At 40.3% G+C, this 26,845-nt stretch overlaps 1 protein-coding gene across 2 annotated transcripts in view; it reads right to left on the bottom strand.

The window, feature by feature from the left end:
* The window catches only part of DDAH1 (dimethylarginine dimethylaminohydrolase 1), a 293,268-nt gene that overhangs the window by 42,083 nt on the left and 224,340 nt on the right, over nt 1-26,845 (bottom strand). For both annotated transcript variants that reach the window (XM_051856303.2, XM_002715885.5), the window contains exon 2: nt 1,354-1,453. In XM_051856303.2, the coding sequence (XP_051712263.1) occupies nt 1,354-1,447 (94 nt within the window). In that variant the 5' untranslated portion in view covers nt 1,448-1,453. The remainder of the gene's footprint in view (nt 1-1,353; nt 1,454-26,845) is intronic.

The following is a 26,845-nucleotide window of genomic DNA, read 5'->3' as shown; positions in this document are numbered from 1 at the left end:
CATTTACCAGAAAACAAACATTGAGTATAAATTAAAATTACTATTGATTATCTTGCTCATCAGTGTAACCAGAATGAATCCAGGGGAGGGGTTGTCCAGATTTTAAAAAACAATAATCCTATGATCATATGGAGTTGGAAAGGTTAAATGCTGAAAGAACTGTTTCCTGTAGTAGCCATATTATACCCATTGTAAAATCTGATTCTGGTTTGATCAAGAATAGTATTAGCTATTTTTATTTTATTGAGTTATGCTAATTTTATCTGGCACTAAACCAAGTCAATTTGAATACAAAATTATTTAAATTCATATCACCATCTGGAAAGAAAATTATTTGTAAATGACACTAATCTTGAATTAAAAATCCTTTACATTCAAACCAAATATACAGTCACACGATGGAAAACTATGCAACCATAAATTCACATTGTAGGAAGAATAGCTGAAGCAAGATACATACTGATGATGTATATACTGAGAACAGTCTCACAAAAATGATGAAAGGGGCCGGCACTGTGGCATAGTGGGTAAAGTTGCCACCTGCAGTGCTGGCATCCCATATGGGCTACTCCACTCCCAATCTAGCTCTCTGCTATGGCTTGGGAAAGCAGTAGAAGGCCCAAGTCCTTGGGCCCCTGCACTTGCGTGGGAAACCTGGAAGAAACTCCTGGCTCCTGGCTTCGGATCAACACAGCTCCGACCACTGGGACCATCTCGGGGGTGAACCAGTGGATGGAAGACCTCTCTCTCTCTGCCTCTGCCTTTTTGTAACTCTACCTTTCAAATAAATAAATAAATCTTTAAAAAAAGGATGCAAATACACACATACAAAAGTACTAAAAGGACACAGATCAAAATATTTAAGTGAATATGTTTGATTGGATGGCCAGTTTTGTTTTTTTCTTCTTTGTGCTTTTCTACATTTTCCAAATTACTTGAATTTAGCATATACTAATTTGGTAATTTTAAAAGTATAATAAAAATTGAGTACAGAATATATGTATTAGAAATATATATTTTAAGAAATTTTTGTGAAAGAGAGGGAGAGAGATCTTCCATTTGCAGGTACACTCCAAAAATGCCCACACCAGCCAAAGCTGGGACAGGCTGTAACCAGGGGCCCGACACTGATTCCAGGTTTGTCACGTGTGTGGCAGGGACTCAAGGATGTCGGTTATCATCTGCTGCCTCCCCGAGTGCACATTAGCAAGAAGCTGGATCTGAAAAGGGGTGGGACTCAGACCCTGAGACTCCAACATGGGAAGTAGGCATCCCAGGCAGTCTCTCACCGTTGAGCCAAGTGCTTACCCCTTAGAAATAATTTTGGATAGAAAAAAATCAATAGAAGCATACCTGTGAATAACACATCTCCACCATCTAAGGTTGCATTTTCATCTTTCATCTCCACTATATTGAGCTGAAGTTTTTCTAATGCTTCTTTCATCATGTCAACCTATTAAAAATAAGATGATACCAATTAATATCTTACCATTTTCTGAAAAGAAAACCAACTATATAAAAATTCTGAGCACTAAATCATACTCCCACATACACAACTGCGCACACATCTTTTTGGTTATATGGAAAATGTAGTACAATGTAGGATCAATCATGATCATTTATAAGAGAAGACTTACCTGTTAAAAACTGTCCATTTGGGGTAGGCATTTGGCATTGTGGTTAAGATGCCACTTGGGATGCCTGACTCTCATTTTGGATGCCTGGGTTGCAGTCATGGTTCCATTCCTACTCCTGATTCTGGCCTCCCGCTAACGTGCTCCCTGGGAAGCAGCAGGTGATGGCTCAAGCAGATGGGTCCCTGCCACCATGTGGGAGATTTGGATTGAGCTTCTGGCTCTTGGCTTTGGACTGGTCCATCTCTGGTTGTTGCAGAGATTTGTGGGGAGTGAAGCAGGAGCCTGCCCATTTTGTTCCCTTCTAGCTCAAGGCTGAATCAATGTTATAGTTCCTTTTTCTGAGAAGGCTGACCACGTAGGGTCCAGTTCAAAGATTTAGTCAGGAAACTGTTGCAAGACTAACTAGTCAGGGCACATAAGTTAGAGGCTGTGGAAAGCATAGTACCCAATCCCTCCACCCTTTCCAGAAAGGACAAGATTTAATTTCAAATCCCTTATCAGTCAGAATTACACATGGAAAAAATATCAATGACAATAACTAACAACTTGAAACCTCAACCCACAGGATTTTTTTTATTCAAGTATTTTCTAAAATGTCAGAACATCCAAGGGTTTTCTGTAAATCTAAACTGTTATTTCAATTTATCCTCAAACGCCAATATGACTGCCTATCTTTTAAAACTTAAAGGTCATTAACAAGTAGGATAGCTGCAATGAAACTAGAGAAAGCATTAAAATGAAATTTTTCTTTCTATGATCCCAGGCTGTGTCTAACACACAGGGATAATCTGGGCTGAATTAGGGAACACTTCTAGTGAGGCTTACTTTAAATCAAGGAGAAGATAAAAGGTGGAACAAATGCCCTTTGAGACTTGCAGTTTAATCTAAGTTCCTCCAGAAGCTCAGCAAAATAAATTGAATATGGTTAAGACCTGCAAAACCTTTAACATGGTAAAGACATAGATTGAGAAGACATGAAAGAGACTAGAGGGAAAACAAGAGATCACATCACACTGGGCAAAGCAAGCAGTTCTGCCAAAACGCATTGTGCTGAGCACACATAGGGAATTGTCAATGAAGAGTGTATGAGACATAAATACAGGAGAGCTATTCCTAAAGCAATAAAAATATGGAAATACTTCAACAACAAGACCGATATTCATGCACTCAAAAAAACATTAAAGAGGATTCAAAGTAAAATAAATATATCATCTCATCCTTGTCCCGGAACTCATGTAAAAATTCCACAAACCAGAATGACTCAGAACAATAAAAATTATTTCCATGGCTGAAATGGTCTTAACATTGTAATAAATACATCCAGTGACCTCTTTAAACCGTGGAATAGTTTTCCTATGTAATAGGAAGTGGAATTGTTGCTATAGCATAAGAAATGAGCACAACAACATTTACCATAACTTCTGGGGCTACTGTGAACCCAGGAAAACACACGACTGCTTCCTTCTGGCAGCCCTGCTTCAAAGTCCACAGACAACTACTCAGGAGCTTAGCGAGCGATCCTGAGAACTGAGCTGTAGTTATCTTTTGTTTCTACTACTAATACTAATGCCTCTGTTATAACTAAACATTTCAAAGGTTACTAGGAATTCAGCTATATAATGGATTTTGGTCTGAAAAGTTTATCTGTAATGAAGTAACATCTCTATTTAGGAACTTTATTCAACTCTTAAGAATTAAAGAGAGGCTGGCGCTGTGGCGCAGTGGGTTAAAGCCCTGACCTGAAGCGCCGGCATCCCATATGGGCGCCGGTTTTAGTCTCAGCTTCTTCTCTTCCGATCTAGCTCTCTGCTATGGCCTGGGAAAGCAGTAGAAGATGGCCCAAGTCCTTGGGCCCCTGTACCCACGTGGGAGATCTGGAAGAAATGCCTGGCTCCTGGCTTTGGATCGGCGCAGCTTCGACTGTTGCGGCCATCTGGGGAGTGAACCAGTGGAGGGAAGTCCTCTCTCTGTCTCTACCTCTCTCTATAACTCTTTCAAATAAATAAAATAAATCTTAAAAAGAAAGAATTAAAGAACAGCACAGGGAGACTACTATGTACACCCATTTCAGAAATGCTGTATTTTATAAGAAAGTCTTGTCTTTCAAAATTGAGGTTTTAGAGGATTAAATGTTTGTGGTTTCTTAAAAGTTAAAACAGCTGCACTGATGTTAAAAAAAAAAAAAAACTTGCTTTTGTGCAAGGGCAGTGATTTCTTCCTCTCTCTTTTTTAATACCCAGTCACATCTATATAAACAAAGTCATCAAGATCATTCCATACCACAAATGTTGACACTATATTACTTCCAGCGTTAAGTGCATGGACACATTTTAAAATAAACGCAAACATCAAGTAAATAGTTTTGGGAAGTGCAGGACCCTATGGCAGCTAATCCATAGTGCTAACTCCACGGAGACTTCTGGGGCAGAGCTGAGGGTGGCTGAAGCCGGCAGGCTGTCCATTGAGGACTTTATTCTCTTGGCACAGAGGTTTGAGAGAAGCAGACAAACTCAGCTGCAAAAAGGCCCAGGGTTGCCCCGACACAAGGGCCCATGGCTAGCCAGCTATTCAGGCAGTTAGAACACTAAATATAATTATAGAAGTGGGAATTTTTGCAGGAAAAGATCCAAGCCATGAGTCTTCAAGAAACTGCCATGGTTAATGTTGACTTAATTAGCTTTCAAGAGTTGGGTAAAAAAGCACTAAACACCACACCCACCTTTCACAGAGACACTAGCCCTGCCCAGTGGGACTTCAGGTTACTCAGAGTAACCCTCAGAACAAATTGTCAGTTCCAGAGGATGAGCAGAAAGGGGCAATTTAAACCATGAAGTTAGACATAAAGAGGGTAGTAGCAGCATGTGGCACAACAAGTAAAGCTTTTGCTTGCAGTGCCAGCATCCCATATTGGAGTGCTGGTTCAAGTCCTGGCTGCTCTGCTTCAGATCTAGCTCCCTGCTAATGCACCTGGGAAAGCAGCAGAAGATGGCCCAGGTCCTTGGGCCCCTGCCACCCACATGGGAGATGCAGATGGAGTTCCAAGCTCCTGGCTTTGGCCTGGCCCAGCTCCAGCTACTGCTGTCATTTGGGGTATGAACCAGTGGGTGGAAAATTCTCTTTCTCCCCCTCCCTCTCTTTCTCCCTCCCTCCTTCTCTCTGTCTCTCTCTCTCTGTCCCTTCCTCCCTCCCTCCCTCTGCCTCCTTTGTAACTCTGCCTTTCAAATAAATAAATCTTAAAAAAAAAGAAATAAAGAGGGTATATTCATTAAATCTCAATTTAAACCTAGTATATAATTTTCATACTCCATACAAAAGATGTGTAAGACCTTTCTTCCTTCCCTTTCCACGCTTCCATCTCCCTTTCTAACTTTATACAGCATTTCTTTTTGGCCCATATTTTTCCCTCCTACCCTTTCACAGATTCCTTCCCTGGCCACAGCTGCTTCTTCCACTCCTCCAACCCACACTTCTTTCTCTTTGAGAGAAAGATACAGCCTTGACGTACTTACCTTCTCTTTCCTTTCCTGTCTTTATTTTTACACCCTCCCACTCCCCCACCCTGGAGTACGATATGAAAAAATGTAGAGTTACTGAAGTTACACATTCACAGTCACTATTCTAGGAATGCCTGTATACTACAGTATTATATCCAGGGCCTGGGGCTCAAACCTCAGCTCTGCTACTTATTAGCCAGTGACCTTAGGTTGTTCATATTTCTGAGCCTCAGTTTCCTCATTTTAATTGCATCAACTTCTAAGGCTCCTTCTGGTCATTAAATATCGGTAAAGCACTCAGCACCTGGCAGTTACTCCATAAATACTAGAGCTGCCTCCTGTTATTTTGGTGCATACCAGCTTGTGTGCACACAGTGACAGATATTTGTGCTATGAAACTGACCCACAAGGAAAAGGCTGCTGCTTTTTCTTACTTTTGGATGTGATTCCCATGTTTTACCATCCTACGACAGATCCCATCTGCTTTCTAGTGAATTACAATTACAGTGTTCTCTGCAAAGCCAGAGTAAAGTTAGAGCACACATCGAGGGCACATTGAAATTTAAATTCGAACCTTCAAATCTGATTTCCTTCCAGCTCCTGGAAGCTGTCAGGATATGAGGTAGATTTCCTGCATAATCTCTGCCTCAAAGTAAACCTCTTGGAGGTTCTACATAAGGTAGGAAATGCCCTGTCTGGCAAGGTGTCCCACAGGCCTGACCAGCATCGGCCAAGCAGCCACAGACAATGACAGTGATGGGGGACGCTGCGATGTAAACACCAGCGTGAACACTTCCTTCTCCTTCCCCATGCCCGTTCTCCTTTATCTTTCCCATTCCATCCTCTTCTTGCCTCTGTGATGGCTCTCATTTCTGTGCCCTTCTTTGTCCTATCATGTAACATTGCCATTCTGTCTTCTCATTTCACTCGTGGGTGAAAAGAGCTAGGGCTTTGCCTACCGGCTTGTTCCTTACTGGTGATGTGGATGGACTGGTCCACTTGGGCTGGACCAGAGACCCAGTTTCCCGAATGGCAAGTAGGATAAAGTTTTCTCTCTATCAAGGATTATAACAAGTAAAATGATACATGCAAAGCACCGAGCTTAGTACCTGTCTCACTGATGGCCTTAGGGTTATTTTGCCTTAATGTCACTCAGTTTTTGGTTTGGACTCTAGATACATTTCAGAAAGAAAGAAATGATAAAAACACAGCATTTGCAGCATTAAACAGGACATCTTTGAAACTCAGCTTTCTTTTTCTTCTTGTAAATCTCTTCCAAACCTAAAATTCCAAAACAATACAAAACCTCCCAGATTTCCAACAATATAAAGCAAAACCAAAACCTAATACAAAGCCTTACACAGTTTTATCAAGAAGTTATACCATAATCGCTTGCATCAGCACTGTAATTAGTTTAATACTCTTGGAGGCAGTATTTTCCAGTTGACTGTGCCCGAAGTTGATTTCTGCTGTGTGTTTTCAACAGTGCCCAAACCTAGCATCTCGCACCTTTGCTCCGGATGTTGTGAATGTGGCTCACGAGGCCCGAGGGACAGCGCTGGGCTGCTGCTCTGTGAGGGATAGACCTCGCCCTGTTAGCCTCGCTGCTTCCCTCTGGCTGCTTCTGTTCAGTGGGCTGCCAGATGGGCTGACTATACATGAGGCCTTGGGAATCACCAGCCGTGGCTGACAGGATGTAGCCTCCCAGGGTTCTGCCACGCTCTGGAAGCCGTGCTAGCCCCACCATCACCACTATGTTTTCAAGGCCTGCTTAACTTTTCCAAGTCCCTGTAGAACTCATCACGTTAAGAGGGCTGTAAACTCACACTGTCATTCTAGCCAGACTCTCATCTAGTGCCAAAGCAGTGAAGAGGCACAACACGGCTCGGCTGGTACAGGAGGTTTCTTTTTCCTAGCTGGTTGTTGGCTTTGTTTTGCCTTTTACTGTTAAGTGTGACATGTAGATAATGCTGAGGAGGCCACTCCAGGAGCTGATGTGACACCTTGAGCACATCAAGACACAGCTCGCTAGGAATTTGCTGATATGTCAAAGTGACAGTATGTTGTCCCTGGTCAATATTCAAGAGCGTACATTCAAAATGCCACACTTCATTTTTTAATGCCACTTTAATCTTCTTTGTTAATCAGCACATCTTTGCTCACTGTGGCCACTTGGACTGGTACCTCTGGCCAATTTTATGACTGCTTAATGTCCATAAAAAGATGTCACATACATTTTCTCGTATGAGCCACATTTCCATTCAACATTTAATGGATACCAATTTTTAACCAACATACAGAGATTTTAAAAGGGGTGGCAGGCCAGGAATTTGGTCTGGCATTTAAGGAGCCTCTTGGGATACCCATACCCACTCTGTCTTCAGAGGGACTGGGTTTGAGTTCTGGCTCTGCTCATGATCCCAGCTTCCTGTTAGAGTGCATCCTTGGAGGCAGCAGTGAAGGATCGAATACTTGGGCCCTATCACTCACGTGGGAGGACAGGATGGAGTTCCTGGCTCCCTGCTTCAGCCCAGCCTACTCCCAGTCACTGCAGGCATTTGGGGGAGCGAACCAGTGGACAGGAACTCTTATCTATCTCTGCTTCTCAAATTAAAAAAAAAAAATCTACAGCTCTGGCTCCTGGAAAGCTAATAATTTAATGGGGGCAGATATACCTTGTGTATGTTTATTGATAAGAAAATATTGATGCTTACCACCCAAAAATGTAGGAGAAGTTGGCATTGAGATACCTATTTTACCTGTGAGTAAATTGAGGCTAATGGAGGCTGACTGACTAGCTGAGGCAAGCTTCCTGAGCCTACCCCCATGTTCACTCAACTGTGACTATGATTTTGCTGAGGTCTCATCACACAGCCCAGCCTACAGCAGGATTGGAGTTCATATCTTCTGCTTTTCACTTCTGTACATTTTAGCCCACTGTATGTTTAAGTATTTAAAGATCCTGTGTCACAGCAACTTTGTATTCCATGATGGCTTCATATCAGAGATAACTGAAATGTCTGTATATTAGGGTCAGAGAATACTAAATTACAGAGTGGTTAAGAATACTAAGAAATACGAATAAATGTATAAACCACACTAGGAATGTTCACCAAAGAAGGCCTGCATATTAATTACCATTCTTCAATTTTGGAATGCCTTAGGGGTTGTTCAGTAGTTCATTTCTTAACTTTTCCATATGGGCTGACTAAATTACTAAATTAAGCAAAACTATCAATTAAAAAAGGACCTAGAAAGGCTTAATAAACTAAATGATTCTGTATCAAAGTTCCTTTGTTGGATATTTTCATAGTTTTTCTAGGGAAAAAGCTCTTAGGAACAATTTAATTAGCAATGATAATAGCAAACATTTGCAGTCTCCCTGTATGCTAGGTGTTCTGCTAAGAATTCGTATTTGATCTAACCCTTATAACCTGATGCAGCAAGTGCCAGCATTATTTCTGTTTCACAGATGAGGAGACAGAGGCAGGGTAAGTAACTTGCCCAGAGTCTCTTTGCAAGTAACCAGCACAGCTGAGACTTAAAGTTGGACAACTATGCTCTGAAGTTTTGTTATTCTTCCCTATACAACACTGTCAATGACAAAAAGATAATTTAGATATCTACCATGCAGTCAAGTGAAAAAAAAAATGTTAGAATGACTGGAAGGAGCTATAATCCTCTCAAAAACAGATTATATTCACATTTATTTATTTTAACAAAAATGTGGTCTCAGACATTCTGGAGGAATGAAGGGCAGAGGCTACAAATTGAAGCAGTCTGAACTTGGGTCTGGTTTCCAAAGATTCTAAATTCTGCTTTCCCAAGAATACACAAACTAAGGATAATGTGTTTTTAGAGCCACTACTTCCTTTTTGGTTTATGAAGTTATTTGCAGAAAAGTCTTGATATAGTCAACATTGTATTTAAATACATGAGGTAACAAAAGCATATGGCCATGCAGACAAATTCTAAACCAAGGCACTACACACACCCTGAATCAACCCAAGACATTTAGAAAGACGAGAAGCATATTTATCACACTGGAATGGATGGTAGCCAAAATTCTAAGATGATGCCCATGATGGTTGCCCCCAGTGTACATCTCCTGTACAACAAGCATAAAAAGTTTGTGGCAAATGGAATTAAAAGTGTTTCTTTTGGTGCAAAAAAGCTTGAAATCCATGCATAGTAAATGTCTTCAAAAAGTTGATGGAAATGTGTATTATGCAAAAATCATGTATGAATTTTACATAATTTTGCATCAAAATATTACTTATTTATTATTTATTTGTTATTTCACAATTTGATAGGCAGAAAGAGAGAGGAAGAAAGAGGGAAGCTGCCAGAGTGATACCTCCTGGGAATTTACTGGTTCACTCCTCAAATAACCATAACAGCCAAGGCTGCGCCAGGCCAAAGCCTGTAGCTGGGAATCCAGGTCTCTGACATGGGTGGCAGGGTCTTACTACTTGCGCCATCACCTTCTGCCTCCCAGAGTTTGCATTAGCAGGAAGCTGGAGTCAGAAGCCAAACCCAGGCCTCTGATAACGGATGTGGGAATACCAAACAGTGTCTTAATACCTCTATACCATGTGCCTGCCCCCTTAACCTTAGCTTTTCAAGTACATTTTCTGTGATATTTTCAAAGTCCCTTCATTTAAAACTTTCTCTCTGACTATAGAAAAGGCCTGTAATTTGATGGGGATATCACTTCTGTGGTTACATTTCAAGGCACAAGGAAAGATATTTTACAGATATAATTAAGGTACCTAAGCAGTTGACTTGATTAGTCAAAAGGGAGATTATCTTGGGAAGGCCAGATATAATTAGAAGGTGCTTAAAAGCGGGTTTAAATTAAGTTAGAAAAGGAGGAAGTTCGAGATGTTCTGATGAACATGAAGAAAACAAACAGCCATCTGTGAGGAGGACTATAGCCCCTAGGAGCTGAGAGGAACTCTGGGCTGACAACCAGCAGCAAACAAACCAAAACCCAGGGACCTTAGTTCCTGTGACCTCAAGGAATGGAAATCTGCCAGAAATCTGAATGAACTTGGAAGAGGACCAAAGCTCCAGATGAGAACACAACCCTGCTGACACCTTGATTGTAGCCTTGTATAACCCTAAGTAGGAATCCAGCTATCCCATGCCCAAAATTTTGACCTACAAAATATGTGAGATAATCAACAGGTGTTCTTCTAAGTGGCTATCTTTAAGTAATTTTTTTTTTTTTTTTTTTTTTTTTTTTTTTTTTTTTTGACAGGCAGAGTGGACAGTGAGAGAGAGAGACGACAGACAGAAAGGTCTTCCTTTGCCGCTGGTTCACCCTCCAATGGCCGCCACGGCCGGCGCGCTGCGGCCGGCGCACCGCGCTGATCCGATGGCAGGAGCCAGGAGCCAGGTGCTTTTCCTGGTCTCCCATGGGGTGCAGGGCCCAAGCACCTGGGCCATCCTCCACTGCACTCCCTGGCCACAGCAGAGGGCTGGCCTGGAAGAGGGGCAACCGGGACAGAATCCGGCGCCCCAACCGGGACTAGAACCCGGTGTGCCGGCGCCGCTAGGCGGAGGATTAGCCTAGTGAGCCGCGGCGCCGGCCATCTTTAAGTAATTTATTACACAGCAATAGAAAGCTAATACAGAAAACCCAAATTGAAACAGATTTTATTTTAAAATGTATTTATAAAGGCTGTTGGTCAGAAGCAAAAAAGCTCACTTAAATGCTCATGTCCAAGTTATTTGTTCAGAATATGGCACATAATTTCCTAAGACATTCCTAAGAAATGCCCAATGCCCAAGAAAACAGTGTTTTACATGAGTTTAGGGTCCTAGGCTCACCAATTTTCTTAACTCATTATTTACAGAAATGTTATATAGATATGTTTTTAAGACTCAGGAGACAGGTTGCAATATCATTTCTTTTAGTTAGAAATTTAATGCTTTCTCACAGAAATTGCAATTATAAATTAAAACATGTGCCTTGGGTCATCCCAGTCATCCTCATTTTCATGCACTCAGTAAATATTGAGTATCTGTTGTTGGCCAGCCACTATGGTAGCCAGTGGTCAGTGGCCATGAAAAAATAGAGATGGATGGCAGCGCTGGTATTTGGCTCAGCTGTTAAGATGTTGCTTTTGACACCCACGTCCCATGTCATAGTGTTTGGGTTTGAGTCCTGGTTCTGCTCCCAATTCCAGCTTCCTGCCCTGGAAGGCAGCAGGTGATGCCTCAAGTAATTGAGACCCTGCCACCCACATGGGAGAACTGGATTGAGTTCTCAGCTCCTGGTTTTGAACTGGCTCCACCTTGGCTGGTATCAGCATCTGGGGAGTAAGTGCATGGGATCTGGCTCTCTCTCTTGCACTCACTGTCTATTTCTTTGTCTCTCAAATAAAGTAAAATAAATGTCACAAAGTACCTTTGGGATGAGAGAAATTAAGCATTCATGTAAATCATACAGTTACACACTACGGTCAGAGCTGTGGAGGAGCAGTCCCATGTGCTCTGAGAATTGAGAGGTACATAATTCAGATTAGGGAGGTTATGAAGGAATCTTTGAGGAAGTAACATCTAAGTTAAGAAATCAAAATGTTATCCAGTATCTATTCCTGTTGTTAGGTCATCTGGAATTCCTTAGAAACAAAAGAGCCATCTGGAACAGCTCACCTTACTTAGTCTTGGAAAAAGTAACGAAGGGCTTACTGGATTATGAAGATAGTCTATAGACATGGAAATTATCTAATCATTGAAATCTTCAAAAATTTATAAGAGTCAAATAAATGTCAATAGTCCTGTGAGTATTCTGGCAAATCTTGATATTTATAGAACAGTCAACATGTATCAGAGTTTTATAACCACTGAGTTGGTTTTTTCTTCTATTGAAGTTTTATAATAATAACTGTTTACATGAATGAGATATCTTGAATCATTTCCCACAGCCTGTTAAATATTCATTGCATTTTTTCCCATTGATTTTTAAACTTGCTGGTTTATTTCTAGTGACAACTGCTAAAAATTAACCAGGATATTTGACATCTTGGTTTCCATACTTGTAAGATGAGGGGGCTGAGCTTAAAATGAGGTCATTTCCAGTTCTAACAGTTGTAGTCCCAAAACAATTTTTGGCATTCATAAACGTGACTATAACTGCAATCCCAGAAATTTTATTGAAAACACCCCAGATGTTTGTGTATGAGTAAAGCATTCTGGTGTCTAATCAAATTTAGCAAATGGTATTGCAAATTTAACCAGAAAAAGAGGGTGACTACATGGATAGAGGAAAGACAGGGAAAATCCTAAAAGAGACTACAAAATTTCAGACAGATGAGAGCCCTCAGGAGTGAACAGAAGGACTCTGCTGCAGTAGGAAAAACTATCTAGAAAACAAGGTCTGTGAGTATCAACTTGTCACTAACCTTGAAAGTTATATTTCATTTTTTGTAGCAAATCACCACACAGTTGCTCCACAGCTGCTAATTACCTGCCAAAAGGGAGAATAATTACACTCCACAGAGCACTCATGGTGTCTTTCCTATGAGAAGACAGATGTCAGCTGTGTTTAGTTGCTAACCTCTGTGTATTTTCTCATATCACATGTAGTAGATCAGATTTCATAAACTTTGGGGTCATTCTCCTCCCATTTCCCAAGATCAATGTTAACTTGAGAAGGTGAACAGGATATAATGAACTCCTGGCCAATGCTCTGAGACAAAAGATCAAGTCATTCTTTCTGCTTTGTCCCACTTTGGACCATACACTTGGCACTGCTTTGGTTCTTTCCCCTGGAATCCTGTTCTAGTAACTTCACCCAATCCCTTCCAATGAGAAGCATCATCCTCTGTGCTCTCCCTAAGTATCTGAGCACTGACCTAACAATCCGGCACTATAGATGGGCTTCCCAGGTGATCCTTGCCATCTGTCTCTATAAAACAGAATCAGTATCAACAAGGTCAGAGGACTCTACTTGTTAACTATGCAAAACTATCCCTCTTTTGAAATTTTAATATCATTAACATCATTAATAATAAATAAAAATTATTAAGCTCTTTCTAAGGGTCAAACATCATGCCAGGTGATTTTGCATGGATTATGTCACTTAATTATCATCAGTTCCCTGCGGGTACCTTCCAATCTGAATCAGTTATAATAATCCATGTCTCCTGCTGGGGACTAGTGCAAGAGACCAATTTTAGCAACTGAGGGGAAGTCTGTTGAGAGGTTCCTGGAGCCATCGGAAGAAATTCCCTCTTCTTCCTTTGGGCATTGTCCTGTAGGATGTGGTGCTGCTGGGAGGACATAGCCACCACTAAGCTTGGCATGGCAGGAAGATGCAAAGGGTCAGAGTCCTTGATGACAGTCGGGCTGCTGAGTCTAGCAACTCTGGAGTTTCTGATTTATAAGTTTTTTCATTTCTTTAAGCCATTTGGGTTGAATGTTCCGATAGCTGCACTTAAAAACAACTCATTTACTTATAACAACACTGACGTGTAGTATCCAAAGAGCCATTAACAACTCATTACTAAAATTCACAAATTCTGAGCAGAAGCAACTAATAATGGAGGATTTTTTTTTCTTTCTCTAGCAATATGCTACAACTTTCCACATCACCAATTAGACAATATGTAAGATATGCTTGTAGCTGATCATGCCTGCTAACTTTGCTGATAAAATGTTGCTCAAATGCTACTTAGAACTACTCGTAACACTAAGACTACCATGCTGTTTACAGAACACAGATTATAAATAATAATAATTTGTAAAGCTTAAAGCACCCCAGGAAAGGGTTATACTTCCTGGAATCTGTAGATAAAGCAAAATTGTTGCAGCTCCATGTGTCAGAGCTGGAAGTGAAGGCTCCAACATTCTTCTCTGAACTGCTGTTCACATCTGGAGGGCATGTGGTGTCAAGGAAGGGTAGACAGAAGTACATCTGGAAAGCCAATGGGACAGAGTACATGGGAGAAATAAAAATTACTCTGGACAACACTGGGAAAGAGCCCTCTCTTTATCTGGAGAGAACACGATGACAAAGTCCCAGAGAGTCAAAGGCTCTTCCATGACAAGACAAGTTCTTGGAAGAGGGCTAGAAGTGACATTCAGTTGTTCAGATGAAAAGCAAGGCAGGTGCACTCCTGGTCTGGGGGATCTCTTGACATATAAGTACTAATTCAAGCAGTCCATTTCCTCATTGATGATAATGACACAATACAGTTATTGAGTACCTAAGAGCCACTGACATTCTGACCGTACAGAGCAAATAAAAATAGGATTTACTGCCAAATACCAAATGAAAATAAGCGTCAGCTGCCAAAAGCCCTGCAAAATTTAGTATGTTAAAAACCAGGAAACTGACAAGTTTCTCAAATTTTAAATTAATTTTCCCAAAAGTTGAGAAGCATAAACATTTTGCAGTACATGCCATCCAAAATAAGCACCAGGCACAGCACTCAGGTGCCCATAATTTTCTGTGAATTCAGAGGAAGTTGCACACTGTCATTTATAAAGGCAAACTGACTTAAAGTATGGGAAATATTCTGTTTGTTCAGCATACAGTTGATTCATTGTAGGCATTCAACTGCCTGAGAAGCCTTCCAATGTATGCCTGCTCGCATCCCAGCTGTAGGTCCTGGCTGCATGCATCATTTTCTTTTCTTTTTCTTTTTCTTTCTTTTTTTTTTTTTTTTGTGAGCTCCCACATTCCCTAGGGCATCCTACTGCTATAAGACTGGCCCCAAGTGAGCTATTTACTGAATGGACAACTGAACAACTTTGCAAGTCAGGCAAAATTTCTGAAATGTTATTTTTAAAAAAGATTCTAGTAAATTTATTTGAGAGGCAGAGTTATGGAGAGAGAGAAAGAGAGAGAGAGAGAGAGAGAGAGAGAATATCTTCCCTCCACTGGTTCATTCCCCACATGGCAGCAACATCCGGGGTTAGGCCAGGCAGAAACTGGGGGCCAGGAGCTTCTTCTGGGTCTCCCAGGTGGGTGGCAGGGGCCCAAGTCTTTCAGCCATCCTTCGCTGCTTACTCAGGCACATTAGAAGGGAGCTGGATCAAAAGTGGAGCAGCCAGGACTCAAACGGGCTCTCAAAGGGGATGCCGGCATTGCAGGCAGCTGCTTAGCTTGCTGCTCCACAATGCTGGCCCCTGAAATGTTGTAAAAGTAATTTATGTGTAAGCCAAAATACATATACTTTGTTTAGCTAAGTTACAGTCACAAAGTGGCATGACATTTTCTTTCTTTGTTAAAGATCTATTGTTTTATTCGAAAGCCAGAGTAATGGGGGGCGGGGGAGTGTGTGTGTGAGTGAGAGAGAGAGATTTTCCATCCATTGGTTTACTCTGCAGGTGGCTGCAACAGCCAGCGCTGGGGCCAGTCTGAAGCCAGGAGCAGGAGCAGGAGCAGGAGCAGGAGCAGGAGCAGGAGCAGGAGTTTTATCTGGATCTCCCACGTGGTTGCAGGGGCCCAAGCAGTTGGGCTGCTTTTCCCAGGTCACTATCAGGGAGCTGGATAAGAAGTGGAGAAGCTGGGACCTGAACCAGTACCCATATGGAACACTGGCATTATATGTTGTAGCTTTACCTGCTACACCACATTACTGGCTTCAAAGGGTTACCTTTTCTAAACACCTCTTATGGCATTTCAGTGGCAGGAAGATTGATCTTTATTTCTAAGGACCTCAAGTAAGAGAACTACTTTGGTATACTGGTTCCAAGAAACACTAACCACCACTCCTCTCCACTAGTTTCATTCATTTCACCTGGTGATTCAACAAATGTTTTCTTCAGCATTTTCAATATCCTTGGTATTGTTCTGGGTTCTAGGAATCCATCACTGAAGAGAGAAGAACCTTGTGTGGGATTCTGGCAGGTATATGGAGAGCCAGGTAAAAAACGGTACGATTTAACTCTGGAGATGCAATATGAAATGAGTGGTGGTTACCACAGATTGGGAGCTCAGGAACAGCTTTTCTAAAAATGTAGCATTTGTGCTGAGACCTGATCAAAAGGACCAATTTGTTGCTAACAGGGAGAACAATGTTCCAAGAGTCAGTGCAAAGGCTTCAAGCTAAGAACAAGCTCAGCTTGTTCAAAGAACAGAAAGATCACCAGTATAGAGCCAGAAATGAAGAGGGCAAGCATATGGGCTTAATTGGGTCCCTACCAACTCCAAATTCACCTTGAAAACTCCCAGTATCCAAGGACAAACTTAAGATTAGTCTGGACTTATGGGGGAGTAATCAGAACTGGGAATACGGATTGAGAGTCAATGACACAAAAAGGTGTTTAAGACCAAGAGGTCCTGGAAGAACCACCTCCAACTGTGACCTGCAGGAAGTAGAAAACCTGCTTTGTCCGTTCCTTTTAACGACAGTACTCACAGGAAGACTCCAGGGGACACCTGGTCCTTGATTTTGAAAGGTAAGAGGGTTGTCTGCAGCAGTGGATGGCAAAATCCCCCTTGGGCAGGAGGGGCTCCTTAGTGCACATTCACTGTGATTACACAGATATGGGTCTACCTGGGTGAAGGTCCAGAAACCAGTAAGTGGACCATAATGAACTTTCCAGAGGTACTAGGTATGTGAAGCCTTGAGTGCTACTTTTTGCCAATTGCCTATACATATTATTATTAAATTCAGTTTTGTAGATGCTATAAAACACAGTGGTAGCATAAGATTTTATTCCTTCAGAAACCAGCAACCATCAATTCTGAAATTGTGGTCACTTGAATGGGAGACAAGATAAGATTTATTAAACAAATGAATAAAAGAGGCAAGGCAATAAGAACAACTTTCACACTTTAGACCAAAACACATTCATGCTATGAAGTACCACAGGACCGAAGGAATGCCTGCTGTGCTAATTAAAACCCTTATTCACTTATTCAAGCTGGTGAAGATCCTGACTGAGAAAAATCTTCATTAGGATAGCATCAGTGACTGCTTCATGTGCTAAAAGTGAGTAAGGCTTCATTTCTTTAAAAAAAAAAAAGCTTGCTAATTTTTCACCAATTGGAATAAGCCTTCTCCACAACAGGTGCAAGTTAGTATTTTTTCAGCTGTCTCATACTGCCCAGGGGTGGAACACGCAGGATGGTTTTGGAAACGTTGTGATTATTATTATTGTTTTGGTGAAAGGCTATAAGGGAGGATGAGTAGTTAATTCTGAGAAGTTGTCCCCTGATTCCATTTGCTTGTCTTGGAGCTTATTTAAGACTTGCTGATGAAAAAAGAATCAGCTGAATATTTGTATGCTTATGGATATTATGTATGCTTATTTTCTATCAAAATTGTACCATCAGCCAGCTTCAAGAAATCTTTCATGGGAAGGTGTCCAGGTTCTAATATGGTGGTAACAAAAATAGTAGGGGCTAGCCTTGTGGTGCAGTGGGTTAAGCTGCTACCTGTGATGCTGACATCCCATATTGAAGTGCCAGTTTGAGTCCTGGCTGCTCTGCTTCCAATCTAGCTCCCTGCTTATGTACCTAAGAAAGCAGTGGGTGGTAGGCCCCTGCTGCCCACAAAGACCTGGGTGGAGTCCTGGCTCCTGGCTTTGGCTTTGGCTTTGGCCAGACCCGGCTGTTGTGAACATTTGGGGAGTGAACTAGCCAATGGGAGGTCCCTCAATCAATCAATCAATGTCCTCTCTCTCTCCTCCCACCCCAACTGCTTCTCATTAAGTAAATAAATAAACAAACAAACAGAACAAATAGTAAATAATTTCTTTTATCCAATCTGGGAATCCTCAGCTGGACTAGACCAGGACAGTTCAATAATACTTTGCCAATAGAAATACTCCAGGTGCCAGTGTTGTGGTATAGTGGGTAAAGCCACCATCTGCAATTCTAGCATCCTGTATGGGTGCCAGTTTGTGTCCTAGATACTCAGCTTCCAATCCAGTTCCCTGCAAATGGCCTGGGACAAGTAATAAAAAATAACCCAGGTACTTGGGCCCCTGCCACCCATGTGGGAGATCCAAATGAAGCTCCTGGCTCCTGGCTTCAACCTGGCCCCGTGCTGGCTGTTACAGCCATCTGGGGAGTGAACCAGCAGATGGAAGACCTTTCTCTTTCTCTCTCTCTCCCTTTCTCTCTGTAACTCTTTCGAAATAAATACAGAAATCTTTTTTTTTTTCAAAAAGAAATATTCCAATGTTTAACCAAGGAAAACTAGCATCTAATTATGAGTTTTGCCTTTCCCAAATTCCTTACAAAAATTATGCTAAGCTTTGTGCCATTACAATTTTTCTCCTTTTAAAAAGTTTTATTTCTGCTTCCAATTTATCACCAAATATTAGCTAATTTTTATATAAAACACTCATTTGAGGAATAACCACCAGTGATCTAACACAGATGGAACTTAACACCCTGGTTTTTAGTAATTCTCAAAGTACAATAACCTTAACACCATCTAGAATCTCTTCTTAGGAAGCGGAGTGTGATGAAATTAGTTTCTCATAAATGTCTTTTCTCCTTGAACCAGGGCTGAGCTGGCTAGGATCCATTGTCTCTCAAGCAGATTTATTATAGATCAGATGCATTCCAGTTCACAACAGGAATGTGCTTATTATAAAATGGACAAAGCTTATAGTCTAACAAAGCACATAATCTTTTGGCACAAGGCTACTTAGTTTGATAGTGGGAATAGCACATAACCTGATATTCAAATCTTGAAATAAATCCCCAGTGAACACAATTCTGTTTATTGAGGTTAAAACTAAATGAATTTTAGTACTATGAAAATATACAACTTAAAATTTCCTATTAACATTATATAGTCAGCCGGATTTTATTGTTGCTTCAGTTTCTCTGCAAAGTACCTCAGAAACTTCTGAAAAGTAGATCAACTCTTTCATGTCATCAGACAACAGTTTAGCATAGTGCCTCTTTCGTGATTAATGTCATTTAGTATCTGTGCAGTGAACTGAATGCTATCCTTGTAAATACCCAGGGAGAAAGTAAGAGACAGCTAACACAGAGAACGTGGTAAAATTAGTGGCTAAAAGATTATGCAAAAAACTGGGATTACAAAAATTTTCTTAAAGTATGCCTAAGGATTAAAAGGAATGTGAAAAAAAATGAAAAGAGTGGAGGTTGGGTGGTGGATTTCAGTTGATGGATCTTTGGTGGAAGAAATTGAGAAATACTTGGGATACTATAGCACAGATATTTACAATTCTATCCCTTGCCTACAAATATAGTAATCACTGCTGGTTCTGTTTCCCAATGCACATTTATGCACAGAGGACAGTGTCTGTGAAAACATACTTTCTGTTTTTCTAACCATCCAAATTAGCAACGTGACTCTGGACATGGGAGGATGGATCGCTTGGAGCTGTGTTGCATGGGTCCTTTTGCTTGGGTTTCCAGCCCCTGGTTTACTGCTGATTTATTCTACCCAGGTTCTCACCATTGGGGGCTCTATGCATCCCCAGGGAATCTGATCCTCTAGGCTTACCAAATGCTTGTCCTTGATTTTCCCAAACTTCAAGGACTATATGTGGGCTCTAAAAGAGGTTTATGGAAAGCCCACACTCTGAGCTTGAAGTAAAGGTAACATATCTCATCTCACACGTTCAATGTGGAAAAGGTAGAAGTACATGTAAGTCAAATGAAACCATTAATCATTTTTGCAATCCCAACCTCCAGGCATAGATACCACTCGCTGTTAATAATCTGCCACATAAACTTCCAGACATTCCTTTTCAGTATGTTTATGAGAACATTTTATTTGCTCATAATGTTATAAAATTATAAGCACACAATCGCATGTTTAAATAAAACATGGGCACTATTAAAAAACAATTTAAAAATAAACTCATACTGTTTAAACTGAGATTGCTTTCAAGAAGGTTTTCTGAAAAACATACCTCCTGAAAACAGTCTTTATGTTGTTAAGTAATTTCAAATTCAACAGTAAAGGTCCTTTGCATTGAATTTTAGAATACTTCAAAACTTAACCCAAAGCTAAGATCCAGCTTTTATGATGGTACCAGAATTTGGGAACAAGTTTATAAAACATTTAAATATTCTTCGAAAATGATTCAGGATCAATTAGAATATGTATTAAAATTTGAAGAGACAAAGCTAGGTAGGTCACAAATCCCAGAATCTTTCTTTTCTAAATATATATGAATCAAGAATAAAACAGAAACTTTTAGCTGCCAAAAAAACAGGCTGATCTGAAATGTCAGTGAAAGTTTTCTTTTGTGATGATAGGAAGATTTTAAGACTTGTAGCAAATGCTGGGAAAGCAACCTTACAATTGCAAAATGCTTAATTATTAAATGCTGGATAGAGAGAGGTCCTCTGTTCTCTATGGGTATGCAGAGCAGACACAAAATGCACCTGGCCAACCTGAGCTCTCATTATCTGGCAGACACTTGATATCCCCTAACACCCCATGAGGCTGCCAACTCCTTGTCCACACTGACTGCATGCCAGGTACCCCATTTTAGAACTAAAAAGGATTTAAAATTCATGAAGCTTTGTTGGAAGCTCAACTGTCACATTCTACTCATTCCAAAGTGTATGGGAAAAAGAGGAGAGCAGACATTTCAACTGAAGCCATTATTGTACTTGAATCACTATATTCCATTAAACTGCTTAATAAACCTACTAGAAGATGTTGATCACGTCAACCATACAGTTGCATTCCTTTCCTTTATACCAACCTACTCAATTTCATTCTATGCAGTATTACTCCTTCTGTGCCCTTTATTCCAAGGTTGCCTGGGATTCAAAGCACTTATTCAGTAAGTTTGTAATCCAGTTTAGTATGCTATTAACAGAATTCTTTAGAGAAGTTCATGGAAAAAGAAAATCAAACTTATTTGGGGTCAATGACCAGTTGTAAGGGAAACACACACTAAGCCAGTTTAAACGAAAAGGTCAGGATCTATGAGGTATTAAGGAAAAAAAGAAAAGAAAAAACACTCATTTCTACAATTTTCCAACATTCCTTAAAAATAAAAACAAGCCCAACTTGGAATGGCAAAGTCCTGGTTCCCCTGTACCAGTGGTGGGGACAACACCGCTATTCATAGGAAGTTAGCGGCCAGGGCTTTTCCTTAACACCAGGGAAGTTCTGGCTTCCTTTCCCTTCATTTATTATGAGGTTCAAAACTGAATCTTACAAATCTTGTTAGTCTCAGCACAAATAATAGTATACCATGGGCTGAATGTTTTCAACTTTTTCATTAGCATAACTAATCAATTGTCCTTCTTTATAAAGGATATATCTGAAAATATCTGAAGATGAAGAGTTACTCCACGGGCTTAAACATTTTAAAACTATTTGTTTGAGGCAAGGCTTGGCAGGTGTGGACAGAAAAGCAAAGTTCCCATTTGCTGGTTCACTACACAAATATCTGCAAGGGCAGATATTGCCAGCAATGGCAAGAACCCAACTACGTGAGCCCTCACTGCTGCTTCCCAAGGTCCACACTGACAAGAATCCAGAATCAAGAGCAGGAGGTGGGACTTGTACTCAGGCACTCCAATGGGAGACAGGCCATCTTAACTGCTGCACTACATACCTGCTCCAGGAATAAAGCATTTTAAAAGAACTAATACACTATTTGCCCTGTCTACCTATCCAGACAGTTTACTCTTTATTTAAAGATTAATCAAAATGTAATTGAAAACAAACTAAAAAGTTAAGGGAACAAATGTCTTAACTTTAAAGCTTTTTTTTTTTTTAAAAAAAAGATGTATTTATATATTTGAAAGGCAGAGTTACAGAGAAAGAGAGGGAGAGGTGGTGAGAGGGAGGGAGGTCTTTCATCCGCTGGTTCATTCCCCACAATGGCTGGCGCTTGGCGAGGCCAAAGCTAGGAGGCAGGAGCTTCTTCCAGGTCTCCCACATGGGTGCAGGGGCCCAAGGACTTGAGCCATCTTCTGTAGCTTTTCCCAGGTACATTAACAGAGAGCTGGATTGGAAGTGGAGCAGCTGGGACTTGGCCAGCGCTGCATACGGTAGCTGTGCCTGCTATGCTACAATGTTGGCCCTAACTTTATAATATTTTCATCAAGAAAAAGCAATTATTTTCTTGTATTTTTTTCTATCCTACATGTATTTTAGAGCTTTAGAAGAAAGGAAAGGTCTCTCCAAGCCCAGGATATCAGATGTGTGTCCGTTCAGTTTGGCTGGAGTAGCTTTTCTTTCCGTAGAGCAAATGTTTTGTAATAAGTTGCCAGTACACCCATAATGGTTTTTTCACCAGCAAAAAAATCAAGCTGAATAAAAATGAAATTCCCATCCTGGATAACTTCATTATTATGAAACTAACTGTCTATCTTTTTTAGAGTGACCAAGGCTAGGTGTAGTGAAATAGTTTTTCTTGCAGCTTCCTCCAGGAAACACCTTAGGGAGAACATAAAACCAACTCTAAATCATTCTCAAAGCCATGATATAGAGGAAGTGAATGTTAAAGCAACAATAATATGATTCAACCAAAATAAAAATGAATAACAGTCAGATATAAAAAGATGTTAAGTTACAGTAATTTCACAATCCATCTGAAAGAGCAAAACACACTCTTACTTGAATAAATATTTTTTGATCACCTAATACATGTCTAAGATAGACACAGATACATGTGTGATAAATTTCTAGACCAGAGAACTATGTGGAAAAAAAATCCTTCCCAGGGTGTTTAACTCATAGAATTATGAATGCATGGAATAGAAGAGACCTTAATGGTCTAAAGATCCACTATGTTGAAGAAACCTTCCCCAGTCATGGAGGACAGAAGGAGAATTTGAACCCAATTCCCCTTATTTGCAGTATAACAAGACACCTGACAGATGAAAAAAAGCTAGTAATGTTAAGGATGCTAACACAATGTTTCTGCTTAAAACATCTGAGATGAATTAATATATCACTAATGTATATTTATAGTTAAATTGTCTTCTAGACTCCAAGCATAAATGATCAGATTTCATTTAAAGTTTCCATATTGCTCAGGATTTCACCTTTTCAAGTGAGGAAATGTTTGTCATCTGACCAGACCCAAAGACCACAGAATAAGGTTCCTTGGCATTGGAAGACAAGTGTGAGAACTACGGTCATCTGTGACATTATACAGGAGATACAATTTTAGAGGTTGCCACGCAAGCAGATCCAGGTGCTTTCCAACCATTATTATAAGAAAATTTTAAAATTAAAGTATTCACAATGTCTGCCAGATTTTTCCCAACAGATTCATTCAGGAAGTAAATTTCTCTCTCTCTCTCTCTCTCTCTCTCTCTCTCTCTCTCACACACACACACACACACACCACACACACACGATAGACACAAATGCAATGTACACATGCACCACATTTGGTACCACTTTTAAATAATTTATTTAAGGATTGAAGATTTGGCTTTTCAAGTAAGTTGACAACTTCTCTTCTTTGTGAATATCTGAAGCGTGCCACTTGAAGTAATTAGAAAATGCATAGTATAAACTGTGATACAGTTTTTGTCTTTGATATCTTAATTGCTAATAATTGAACATTTTGAAAATGTATTTAAACTGAGTACAAAACATGTCACTTGAGTAAAGTTTTCAGCATGAATTTGCAGTCATAAAGTAATTAGACTGACTTTTATGGGTGACCCATTGGATTCCATTCCGTTATTTCAATCAAATTTTGCAAATTGTCATTTATGAAGGATGTAAGTGATTATTTTTGTTCACTACATACTTATGGGTATCACATTTTGAAAAAGACAGAAATAAAAGTAGTTAATGAAGGTGAGCTAAATCTCCCACATTAAAGGCAAAGCAATGCATCAGGTCTAAACTATTCGGAAGGATCATTCTGTATCTTCTCTTTTACTCATAGTTTCTCCCCAAATATGCCAAATGCAAATCCTAGCTTTGTTTATGTGCTTATCATGTCTTGAAAATTTTTTTAACATGTTTACTAACTGGACAGCATTGGGAAAGAAAGGCACTCTCCAATAGAAAGAAGAAAAAGTAACAGTTAATTAGTACCCTGTATGTGGAAACTAGAGTTATTTTTAAGAAGCAGAAATACTGCCAAATGTTACACCTTATTGTTGCAAATGAAGCAAGCACCAAGATAGCTTTTTTTGACATCAATGAGCAAAGCCTAACAGAAGAAGCTATAAAGGCATTTAGCAGAAAATTCACAGGGACAGGTAAAGAGAATGAGGCACTTTCGAAATTCTAAGTTATAAAACAAAATCAAAACTCTTCAGAGGTAAATTTCAAGAAGGCTTTTATCATTACAACTTCTATGTTTCCTAGTGCCTTTTAAATGCAAAAGTACATCTTCAGCCAGAAAAAGAAATAATCAAAAAAGTACTGAATTTAACTGATTGCTCCATTATCTGTGAATAAATTATTTCCAGTATGATTTATCAGTATCAAATTTTGTTTCTAACCCTAAGGTAACCATATAATGATAAGAACTTGTAGAGAATTATCCCTTGTTTCACAGATGAACAAACTGGGACCTAGCTGAGTCTCTGTTCAAAGTCACCAGCAAGTTACACTGCAGAGCTGTCCTCTGCCACCCAGAGCAGTGAACAATGTTCTTCCCATCGTATCCACAAGATTATCCTCGCACTACAAATAGTGGTTGCCAACAGGTATATTCAGTGATGCCACCATTCTAACCCCTCCTCCTGGATACTTGTAAATTCAAGCGCCATAACAAATTCACACATTATGTGCATTTTAACCACCATTCTCCATGGCACTGAGTGTTTACATACCTTGTGCAGGAGTTGGCCTCCGGAGCCACATCACAGACTCAACTCTTAACCACCACATTACTGCTGACTTTCCCTTTCTTTTTGAAAGTTCTGTTTCCTCTGTATTCAATGTGCTCTAAACCAGACTCATCTGTCCCCCAAACTTGCTGGTTTTCAGACTGTCTTAGTTACATGTCATCACTGTCCTCTCAGTCACCAACCTTGGAACCTTAAGGGTCATCTCGGACCCCTCCCTAATTTCTCACCTTCTCCATGTTTCTACCACGGGGAAGGCTCGGGAACCCATGTGCACTGCAACTTCCTGATGTACGGCCTCATCCCATTGCTGAGTGACTACAAAGCCTGCTCACTGGTCTCCTTCTAATGGCTTTCCCAGTGTGTATGCACTGTAGCCAGAATAATTTTCCTAAAACCACAGGAATCTCATCATTCACATTTTCAAATTTCCATTTTCTCCCTTCAACTTTCTCCTTGAAACCTTATACAACTGTGTGAAGTTGGGTTTATGTACTTTGCTTAATAGATGATGCAATAGGCCCATGGCCTTAACTAGTCTTAGTAGATAATCTTAAGACTCATAAGTTCTGTTGTATAAAAATGTCCATATTGTCTTGTAACTGGGCATGTTTTCTAGAGGGAACAATTCATCAATCATTTCAGATTTCAATTCAGTTACATTCAGATCCTTCTCCTCCCCCTCTACCTCTTTCTGTCTAGGTCACACTGAGTATTTACACAGTATTCTGTGCTGGCATCTTCTAGGATGTGAACTTTTTTTTACCATGGTCCCATATTTCTGATTACTGTCAGTGTCATAGCTGAAATGGTCATACTCCCTCTGGTCTGGTTACATGATCCATGCTGCCTTTTATAGCTATGTGTTCTGGTTCCAACCAAAGATTCCTTTGTACTACTGACATTCTTGTTCACTTTGTCTCTTTTAAACTCTATCTCTGTCCCCCGTCTTGTCTTACTCACTGGTGTGGGAACAGTAGCATGGCTGCATGAACAAAAGTGCATGGGCCACATCCAGTGTTTGTGCTGCTACCCAGAGTTCTGGGTAGGATGTAGGCTATTTCAATTCTACTGAACATAGGCTTTGTCAATCCCCAGAATCCACGAGATTGGAAATCTCCCAGGGATTTCAGCCAATGGAATCTTTAAGTTACCTGATGGCAGCAGATAATGTCTTTGATAGGAAGAGCCTAGAGGATCAGAATTCTCTCCTTCCTTTTGGTTTCCTCAACCAAAACACAAAGCAGTCAGGTGCTTCTTCTGTTTTGGAATGGCTCTAAAACCTACTTGATCTCAGCTACAGCTTCAGTAAAACTTGGATAACATATTAGGCTGGTAAGGATTAGAGATGATGCAGTGGCAATATTGAGAAAAGTAACTAGCACAAGATCTCATATCTTTATTTCTGAAATTCCAAAGTTCTGAAAACTAAGAGTCTCTTTTAAAAAGTTTAGTGCCAAAACTCATTTGGTGGGAAACCTGAGCTGGCCTAATGTGAAAATTTGTATAGACTTGATGTATCTCATCTTGAATGAAAATAACTCATCTGGAATGAATGTCATCTCATGTAGAATGAATACGATTAAGCTTTGCTGCACATGTATTAGCGTGTTTAGTTAAATGGCACTGTCTCAGAACCAGGTAGCTGTGTGAAGAAACACAGTTTACATATTCCGTATCTGTTCAAAATCTGAAATATTCTGAATTTTGGAATACATCTGCCCCTCACCATGGTTATCAGAAAAGTAATTGTGCTATCTGAATGATATTTTCTTTCTTTTTTAAAAAATATTTTATTGTTTGAAAGGGTGATAGCGAGAGAGAGAGACAGAGAGAAAGATCTCCCATCTGCTGGTCCACTCCCCAGATGGCTGTAATAGTCTGGGCTGGGCCAGGCTGAAACCAGGAACCAGGAACTCCATCTGGGCCTCTCATATGGGTGGCAAGGCCCAAGTACTTGGGCCATCTTC

This window comes from Oryctolagus cuniculus, chromosome 7 (genome assembly GCF_964237555.1).
Source record: "Oryctolagus cuniculus chromosome 7, mOryCun1.1, whole genome shotgun sequence".
Classification (NCBI taxonomy): Eukaryota; Metazoa; Chordata; class Mammalia; order Lagomorpha; family Leporidae; genus Oryctolagus; species Oryctolagus cuniculus.
The sequence above is the reverse complement of the archived record's forward strand: the minus strand, read 5'-3'. Positions and strand labels throughout refer to the sequence as shown.